General features: G+C 42.7%; 1 protein-coding gene across 1 annotated transcript; it reads left to right on the top strand.

The window, feature by feature from the left end:
* The first annotated feature begins 401 nt into the window (after positions 1-401).
* LOC115555154 (zinc finger BED domain-containing protein 1-like) lies at positions 402-2,826 on the top strand. Its single transcript, XM_030371854.1, has 2 exons — positions 402-1,847; positions 2,029-2,826. Exons 1-2 carry the CDS (start codon positions 615-617, stop codon positions 2,563-2,565), a joined length of 1,770 nt encoding a protein of 589 aa, XP_030227714.1. The 5' UTR covers positions 402-614; the 3' UTR covers positions 2,566-2,826.
* Positions 2,827-10,419: the final 7,593 nt, after the last annotated feature.

Genomic DNA, 10,419 nt, shown 5'->3' on the forward strand with positions numbered 1-10,419 from the left:
AGCAAAGAGGATAATGCAAGAACTCTGCAGAGGAAGCTATGGATGGGACTCAGAGATTCCGCCCGCCGTTGCCAAGAGATGGGAGACATGGATCGGTGGTCTGAGCCAGTTGACAACCCATAACATCAGAAGATGTTACCGGCCACAGGACTTCGGAGAAGTTTCTGATGCCCAGCTACATCATTTCTGTGATGCCAGTGAGGTGGGACATGGCACAGCGAGCTACTTGAGACTCACTAACACCAGAGGTCTCATTCACATTGCCTTTGTGATGGGCAAAGGAAGAGTAGCCCCGCAGAAAACGATCACCATTCCCAGACTGGAACTAGCAGCCGCAGTCCTGGCCGTTCGAATTAACAGAATGCTGGAAAAGGAGCGAATACTCGAATTAGGGATGGGCATAATTAATCGATGCTCGATAATTGATCGTTAAGAAATGCGTCGATCAATTTATATTGTTATCGATCAAAAGGACGGAGAAATAACAAATCTAACCACCAGGGCGCGATGTTTTATTATTTCTAAGGACAAAAACGTAACAGCCAAATGAGCGGCAGTTGACTTGTGACGCAGCTCATTTGGAAACTTGCCAGCAAAGCAAGATTAGCCTAAACATGAAGCGGTCCAAGCGAAGTGTTGCGTGGGACCACTTCGATTTAAAAAACGGAGACGTTCACTGTACACACTGTGATGCCGTGTACAAGTATAATTCCGCGACGACTACTATGATGTATCACTTGAAAAACGCACATCCGACCTTGTTGGCCGGCAGTTCATCCTCCTCTCAACCTACCATCACCTCGGTCCTAGCTAGGAGGAGCTGCGACTCACAGCGGGCAGATAAAATTACTAAAGGAATCTGCAAGTTCATTCAGACAGACATGCTGCCTATAAGTGTAGTTGAAGGCAAAGGTTTTGGGAATCTGATGGATATAATGGAACCAGCCTATCACATTCCATCACGGCGCACAGTCACCAGACTCATTGAAACGCAGTATGAAGAAAGAAAAGAGGAGTTGTTTAAAAAGTTGGCCAAAGCTGAGAGTGTTGCTCTCACGACAGACTGCTGGACAGCTTTAACAGCTGAGAGCTATATTACCATCACTTGCCACTACATCGGCGATGACTGGGAAATGAACTCGGCTGTCCTGTTAACAGAAAGCCTGCCAGGCTGTCACACAGCCGACTGTCTCGCGGAGAAATTGAATGGGGCTGTGGAGCAATGGGGAATTGAAGGCCGAGTAATCGCCTGCGTACATGATAACGCGGCCAATATAGTCGCTGCTAACCGTCCAACCAGAGTCAGCTGGGTTTCCGTTGCCTGCTTTGCCCACACCCTCCAGCTGGCCATAAATGACGGCTTTGCACTTTACCTGAATCGGGTAATCTCCGCGGCTGGCAAACTGGTTGGTCACTTTAACCACAGCACAGTTGCCAGCAAAACTCTGCAAAAAAAACAAGAACAAATGGCCCTCCCAAGCCACCGGCTTATTCAATCATGTAAAACACGTTGGAACTCGGTCTGTGAAATGTTCGATCGGCTGGTGGAGCAACGGTGGGCTGTTGCTGCTGTCCTGTCGGACCGCACCGTGACCAAGCTCCAGGACGCCAGAATCCTGGAGCTGAAAGATGAGCATTGGCGGCTGATGGAGGAAATGCAGCCTGTGCTGAGAGCACTAAAGTGTGCCACCACCGTCATGTCTGCGGAGAAGGACGTCTCCATCTCCAACACTTATCCCATCACCTTCGGACTCATCAATACCCATCTGATGCGCAAAGAAGGAGACGGGCCCAAGGTTATCGAGTTCAAAACTAAAGTGCGGTCGTCCCTCAGCACCCGAATGAATGTAAGCTACATTTAGTTAAGTTTCAATATGCCCAATAGCAAAAATGTTACAAGTAATAAGAATTACAACATAGCCTATACTTACATGCCTCTTATTGGATAGCCTAGATACGTTTTCCATTTAGCATTATAGATGCACAATTATTTCTGATTATTGATTTCCCCGCATCATTTATTTTCAGGTTCAGTCTGCTGAATTTGTATCATCGGCCCCCATGCTTTCAGCAATGCTGGACCCTCGTCACAAGCACCTGAGCTTTCTGACACCTGCACAGACAGTAGTTGCTAATGCGAAATTAGTTGAACTGGGAGAGGCAGTGGAGACAGGCCAGGAGGCTATCGAGCAGGCTGGGGGGCACGCGGACGAAGGGAGCGCAAACACTGGAGCGGCCGCAGCCGCCACACGGGCATCCGCTATGGCACTTCTCCTCGGGGAGCAGTACTCCATTATACTGGACACTGGCATTGACACAGAGGTTAATAACTTTCTGAAGGATACCCCCCCACCCCTGGATTGCAACCCTGCCGACTGGTGGAAAGTGAATGGGAGGAGGTTCCCCAGGCTGTCAAAGTTAGCGCGACAGTACCTTTGCATCCCCGCAACTTCGGTCCCGTCAGAGCGGGTGTTTTCTGCTGCTGGACTGACAGTAACAAGGCTGCGTTCGCGGCTTACTCCCGAGCATGTTAACATGCTTATATTTCTAAATAAAAATATGTAGGCTGGAGTTAGACAGTAGGGACAGTCACCACCGAACGTGAGTCGCTCTTTTTGTTTTAATGTGTCGTCTCTCGCTCCGCTTTTCTTTCGGCTTGGTGCCTCTCGGAGTCGTTATTTTGTCGAAACTGTGAAATCTTAGCCTTGTATGTTCAATAAGGTATTGCTTTTAGATAGTAGTTCATTTAATTGTTTGTAAATGGGTGGCGTGGCTCATCTTTTTGTTGCGAGCCTTTGCCATTGTTCGGACTTTACGAGCGCCGCATCTATAACCTATAATGCCTGTATTTATTATTTTAAAACTGTTAAACATGTAGGTCTTCAAGTTAACTATTGTATTCATTTTGGCCCATACATTATTGTTGTAATAAAGATTTAATTGATAAAAACATTTTGTATTTTTACCAACGGGAATTTCAATATAGCCTATAGAAAAAAGTTAATGATTAATCGATAATTGATCGATAACTCTAGCGATGCTCGATCAAGGAAATTTCTTCAAATGCCCATCCCTAACTCGAATACTCTCTTCAGCCACCAGTCTACTGGACCGACAGCACCACTGTCATGAAATACATCTTCAGCGACACCATCCGCTTTCAGACATATGTGGCGAACAGAGTATCCACCATCAGGGATCTGTCAGAGAAGTCTCAGTGGCGATACGTGAGCAGTGTCCTCAACCCGGCGGATGACGCCTCTCGGGGCCTGACGGCTGAAACATTTCTGAAGTCGAAACAATGGCTACATGGTCCAGCCTTCTGAAACAGCCAGAGGAAACCTGGCCCAAATACCCAGAGAATTTCATCTCTCTTGCTATAGATGACCCAGAGATCAAAAAGACTGTTGCAGTCTTTGGCACAGCTGCAACAGAAACACGAGATCCGGTCATTGAATTCATACAGCACTTCTCTTCATGGGATCGCCTCAAAAGAGCAACAGCAAGGCTCCTGCAATTCAGGGATCTGCTCATGCATTTGAGCAGAAAGAGAAAGGCCGCAGCACTCGCTCACCAACAGTCTGAGGTACCTGGAAAAGATCCAAAGGTACAGACACAGGAACATCTGTCTGTTGAAAATCTTGCACGTGCTGAAGAGACTCTCTTGTGCTGTGTTCAACAACTACAATTCCGGGAGGAGATCTCAGCACTGGAAGCAGGAAAGATTACTGTTAAAGCTAGCAGCAAGCTTTTCAAACTTGACCCTTACCTCTGTGATGGAGTACTGAGAGTAGGCGTAAGACTGAGTAGGATGGCAATGCCGGAAGAGTTCAAGCATCCGGCCATTCTACCCAAAGACAGCCATCTGACCAGACTGCTCCTCCATCACATCCATATTTCGGTAGGCCATGGTGGCAGAAACCAGATGCTTTCAAAACTTTGCCAGAAATACTGGGTCATAAAAGCCAATTCTGCCACCAGAACAATCATGAAAAACTGCATATTCTGCAGACGTTGGCACACTCCCCCTAGTGTGCAGAAAATGTCCGACTTGCCTCTCAGCCACACACAGCCGGACCACCCTTCCTTCACCTACGTTGGCGTTGATTACTTTGGCCCAATAGAAGCAAAGAGGGGCCGGAGTGTGGTGAAAAGGTACGGCGTCATATTCACCTGCCTTGTCAGTAGAGCCGTCCATCTAGAGCTGGCACATTCTTTGGACACTGACTCTTGTATCTGTGCTCTCCGAAGATTCATGTGCAGAAGGGGTCAGGTCAAAGAAATGTTCTCCGACAATGGCACCAACTTTGTTCAATTCATATTCATGCTACTAGTTTGATCATTGACTGACTACATGAATAGTTGCACAGAGGAGATTCTTATAGAGGTCTTATAGTCAAACGGTATAGTGTATGTACAAATTGTATGTGTTTAGGCCAGTTATGAGATCTCGTTAACATCTGTAAAAGTCATTTCCAAACACATTAAAGAAAAGAAAAAAACAAAAGCAAAGAGATTTTACAGCAGTAGCACACTTTTACTTAAACAGAGTGGGATAGGAATCAGGTTAACAAAACATCTAAGACTATCACATTACCAACGCAACATTGAAACATCATAAAACATCACAAAAAAACAGCTGGAATACAAAGAGTTTGCTTTGTATTCCAGCTGGCCTGTTATGAGCAAATTTCTATACGCTACTATAGATCCATTCCAAAACATGTTCCAAGTAGGCTATAGGAAAACGCATAATGCATCCTGGAATGAGTGAAGCTTGCCTGCTGACACGTTAAAATGACTGTCCCAACTGCCATGAGCAAAGAGCAAAACCATTTGTACATAGTGTAGGCTACAGTAGCCTATTCGAGATTGAATGAAGTAGGTTACTTTACACTCCCTGTCACTGTACAGAGTAGACGATATGATTTGCTTGCACAGCACCTTAAAAAACTCACTGTAGCCTATATTCATAGGCACACCCAGCCTCGCTTTCAATATAACACGCACTCGCATTCTGTAAACACCATCAGTAAATAATAATATGAAAACAATATAAAATATCTTTCAACAAAAAAAAATATTTGTTTACTGTAAATGGATAAAGGTCAACAAATGCGCAATTTTCAGCTGTCAGAAATGTGTTGTGATCAGTTGTATTCCTCATAGCTCTCAGGCTGTGAGGAAATCAACAGCCCGCGATCGCAGTTCCTTTGATGTGAACGCGCACAGAGCGCAGAGTTCAGGGCCCCGTTTCCCGATAACGATGGATCTTCGCTCGTACGATCATTCTCCCGATGGATCTTGCGATCCATCGATCATTTCTTTGGAGCGTTTCCCGAAACTCCTCTTAACGTGAACGCGCATTCGCTGCACTCACGACGTCGTAGGATTGTAACTGTCTACTGACACGGTGCTGAAATGGGCTCCGTAGGAGGGGGAGACGCAGGAATGTCGCAGGAAAATTGTGTTAAAAAGGGTTAAAATATATCCCCATCAAGGACAACAGCAGAGTAGCCTACGGAAAAAATAGACTGCAATTATATGAATGCTAAAGACATTAAAACACAATTGATTATGCTTAAACCGACATATATCAGTCCTAATCCTGAATGCACTGTGCGTTTCACGGCATTTTCCCCCCTGAAATAATTCCATATGACAAAAAATTAAAAATAGCTTGTGTGACAACTACATTTATCTTAATGGGCTGATTTCTGAAACATGCTTTGCGCAGCAAAGAGAGCCAACTTAATCTGATTCCGCATAAGGCTTTCCTTGATTGATAATTTGATTGGCTATAAAAGCCCCTCCGGAAATAGGGTAAGGTATGTATTGATGAGGAATACAACGAAGCCCACCGTCTGGCCCGGTGCATCGTTGAGCGCACGATCGGGAGGTGGAAGTTGCGCTTTAGATGCCTTCACAAGTCAGGCGGAGGGCTCCAGTTTTCGCCGGCCAAGTCATGCGCCGTGATATGTGTGACGGCTATGTTGCACAACATTGCAGCTAAGGCTGGGGTGGCATTGCTTGAACCGGAGGACGCTGAGGACGATGACGACGAGGAAGATCGGTGTGAGGACGGCCTCCCTCATAACTACGCGGCTGGTTTTCATGCGCGTCGAAGAGTGATTGAGACTTTTTTTTAACCCCCTCCACCCTCCCACATGTCACTAAACATTCCCGTCAACGTGACCAATCCCCACCATATCCCAGCCTTTTGCCTGCTCCTTTGCTTGTTTTTTATAATTTATTTTATTTCTTTATTTTTTATTTATTTTATTTTTTTTAATTTAATTTATTTTTTACATTATTTTATGCTACGTTTTATGAGTAGCCTATGTCAGTCTGCACAAATCCCCCCACTTTCTCTCACACATTTTGAGTGCCCTGGCTGCGCAAACATTTTCTGGACTGTCCCGTTTTATTTTGGCCATTTTAACATCTTTATTAATAAATTAATTAATAATCTTTATTAATTACCAAACTAAGAACATAAAGGCGCAATGCGTTTTAATAAAACGCATCCAATAGACGGAATGCCCGATGGTGTCGCCACTGAGGCTATAGCTGACGATGCTCTTAGCGTCCTACGAGTACCTACGAGCACCCCTGGAGTACTCGTTAGCTACGAGCGTTTTCAAGACGTTCGTTCCCCACGATGCTTTCGGGAAACGCGGTGAAAACTCTACGATGCCCTTTCGACGCACTTCACGATCCACTTAGGCTAACGACGCTTTCGAGAAACGGGGCCCAGAGCCGGACAATGATGTCGTAGTAATACCCTCAGGTCTACTCTGCATGTATTAACTGTGGCTAAACATCAACTGCACTGAAGTCATCATAACTTCAGAAGTTCTTATTTTCATGATTATTAATACTATTATTGTTATTTGACTTTGTTAGTCTTGACTTTGGGTGGTGTGGTCCTCTGTGTCTGCTAGTGTCTATAATACAGTAATATTTTTGTCGACATTATCAAACGGAAGAACTTTTATTTTAAAGAGCACGGGGCAACGAAGCACACTAGCCAATATGAGGACCCGCCCACCGACGGAAACCAGATATTGAGTGGTAAATTCGTTTTGTTACGAAGAACCAAAAAACGAATAAACGAACTGAAATTTAGATTTTCGTTTTTTTGGACAAAACGAAAAAACGAAAAAACGGCAGGTTTTTGGTTTCTGCTTACGTCAATTATTCCCAGAAAACAGAGTAATAAAACGTACCATGCTCGACATCATCAAGTCTGCTGCTGTTCCAATTGCAGGTGCGTACTCCCGTCCTCGGAAGTGTGTACTTGAAGTCCGGACTTGCCAAGTACGAACTTCCAAGTCCGCGAGTCCTTAGTACGCAAACTTGGGATTGAGAAAGGGCCTAACATACCGTGATCCTTTTGGAACGGAAAACCTAGGGTTACAGCAAACCCTGGGTTAACTTACCCGGTTATGTGATAAAACCGGCTTTGTGGAACACCCCACTGGTCGGAGCAGTATTTGAGCAGGTTAAGTTTGAAACATGACCCGGTTTTGGGTATTTAAACCGGCGTTCACCGCAGATTTCATGTGTTCAAAATGGCATGCCCTTTTGTTGAGAGAACTGCTGATATCGGAGCCCAAATTATACGTGCAATCCACCGGGAGTGATTGATAAGACCACGGCTCGACATCTTGGCATATCGGATGACTTTTTGCTGGAGTTGAGAGATAAACCCATCCCCATCCCCCTCAAGAACAAATTGGACTCAATGAAACACCAGGATTTGTTATCCGAGACTCACTGGCTGCCCAAGTCTCATATGAATTTTAAATGTTATTACGCTTATCACTTGTAAATAGTTTTTCTACAGTTACCTGTTGGTTTTTATGTTCCCTTACAAGTTTATCCTGATGATTATGTTCATACCTTGTTATTTATTTGTTGATTGATTGTTAGAAAAAAAAGTTTTAAATCTATCTGCTAGTAGATAGTTACTATCTAATAGTTACTATCTAAACTATCTACTAACTATTTTAAATGTTATTACGCTTACTAATCACTTGTAAATAGTTTTTCTACAGTTACCTGTCGGTATTTATGTTCCCTTACAAGTTTATCCTGATGATTATGTTCATACCTTGTTATTTATTTGTTGATTGATTGTTAGAAAAAAAATGTTTTAAAACTATCTGCTTCTTGTAGCATTTATCACACATAGAAAAAACTTTTGTAAACAAGAATATTTAATTGTTCAACAAGTAACATTAACATTAGAAATATATATAACAATAATAAATAGGAATAATAAATACTATAAATTAATAAATAGCAAGAATAAAAAACATAGGAACAACAATAATCAATAATTATAATTTGTTGACCATCCTCTCAAAGAGCTCCAGAAAGTGATCCGTCTTGGCCTCATGGCGCCTCTGCTCCTGAAGGGCCTCCTCAGCCAGGAGTTCTGCCACTGTTTTGGACCTCCTTCGTGGTGGTATGATGGATGTGGTAGGGTGTACTGGGGTGCTGGTTGCTGTCAGGGGTGCTTGGGTGTAGGGCTCCACCATCTCCTAAAGAAACAACGCAAGTCAGTTGTTAGAAGTCATTTTCTTTAGAAATGTTTAGCTAATATCTCATGAAACATGTTTGAATAGCAGTTAGTGAAATTCATGAAACCACATCACCCTCACCATGAGGATAACCATAGGGTCTTGAATAGATGACACGAGGACTGGTGGGTCAATTGCTGGCCGGGCACCAAGAACCTCGTGCATTAAGTCAAAATACTGCCACGTCGCCACAGTCACCTCTCCACTTTCAGTCCCTGACCCAGTTTTGGGAGTCCTCAAATCCTGAAAAAAAACACGCACGCACACACACACACACACACACACACACACACACACACACACACACACACACACACACACACACACACAGCAAATACTCAATTACAACAAACACAATGGTCTCGTTTGGTTGATACATTCATTAGGCCAGGGGTTTTCAAAGTGTGAGAGAGTGAGCCCCCCCTCAGAGAAAAAAATTCAGCTGAGCCCCCCCCCCCGCCCAATTTTTTTTTTTCTAAAGACCTGTGTTTTGAAAGCTATCTTAATTATTTTACACATTTTAAACATCTCTGATCATAATTTTAAAACATTTAAAACATATTTTTTAAACATATTTTTTAAACATTTTAAACATATTTCTGAAACATTACAACATCTTTGTGCGTTTTTAAACACATTTCTTAACACAATTTAGCAACTTTATCTAAGCATGTTTTAGCTTAACCTTTTTTAAATACATTTGAACATCTTAATCTGTGTAAACTGCCAGTTTACACAGATTCATTCAGGGTCCCCGACTCTGAATTTTCAGAGTCTAATCAGATCTGCTTTTTCAGTCCAGAGATTCGACTATTCGGCGGGGTTATGGTTGCTATGAGGCAGCGTTGCTATGGTGACCTAAATTATTATAAGCAACTGAAAACGATGCCGGTTTGAAACTAAAACTGTGATTCTGAAAAAAGTCTAAATGCTATCAAAATTCCGTTTGGATAGTATTGAAGATACAAGTGTGTAGATTTGTTCAATGGTTTGAACGATGGTAAACGGTTGAAAAATGAATGAGTTACGATGTCTAGAAGTAGGTGTATCAGAATGGGCAGACGTCTTCAATGAAAACAGCTGAAAACGAAGCGGTATGAAACTAAAACGGTGGTTCTGAAGAAATTTTAAATGATATCGAAATTCTGTTTCGATATTATTGAAGATACAAGTGTGTAGATTTGTTAAATGGTTTGCACGAAGATAAACGGTTGAAAATTGATTTAGTTAGTGTAACAGAGTTAAAAAAGAAAGTTGGAAATTTGAATTCTCACAAAATTATAATATTAACATGCCATTGTTATTTTACATGTTAATATGTTGTACCGCATTCAATATCTTAATATGAGGCTGCGTGACTGCATGTCTTTTATTTTCACGCTTTTTGGGCGTTAGCGCTACCCATAGTTCCTTAGAACTAGGGAAACCCTGTTGGCGGTAAGCAGGTTCTACGGAGCGCTCTGTATATAATTTGATATTTCAATAAATTAGCATGTTTTATTTACACATTTTGATTTAATAATATGTATATAGCGTTTTTAAGTTAAGTATGGTGTTAACAGGCTTTATGATTTACTTTGTGGTTTTGGCGGCAAACACATGCTGTATGTCTGTGATGGAGAGCATTGTTCTCCTTTGGTTTTTGCTATTCTAGATTCACGCAGTCACATTGGAATTTGTTATATTGTGAATGCAGGTACGTGATAATTTCCTAATGTAAATAGCTTGAGAATGTTGTTGATGTAATGTGTATGTATGTAGGTGAAATGACTGCGTCATCCAGTGTGTTGACCCGTTCCTTAGAACTAGGGAAACCCTGTTGGCAATTCAC

The sequence above is a fragment of the Gadus morhua genome, chromosome 12, assembly GCF_902167405.1.
Source record: "Gadus morhua chromosome 12, gadMor3.0, whole genome shotgun sequence".
Classification (NCBI taxonomy): domain Eukaryota; kingdom Metazoa; phylum Chordata; class Actinopteri; order Gadiformes; family Gadidae; genus Gadus; species Gadus morhua.

What these genes read in the sequence shown, in the direction of transcription:
- LOC115555154 (XM_030371854.1), top strand. Translation starts at nt 615, where the DNA reads ATGAAGCGGTCCAAGCGAAGTGTTGCGTGGGACCACTTCGATTTAAAA. An exon ending in CCCTCAGCACCCGAATGAAT is followed by an intron (nt 1,848 to 2,028) that starts GTAAGCTACATT and finishes ATTTATTTTCAG; the next exon opens with GTTCAGTCTGCTGAATTTGT.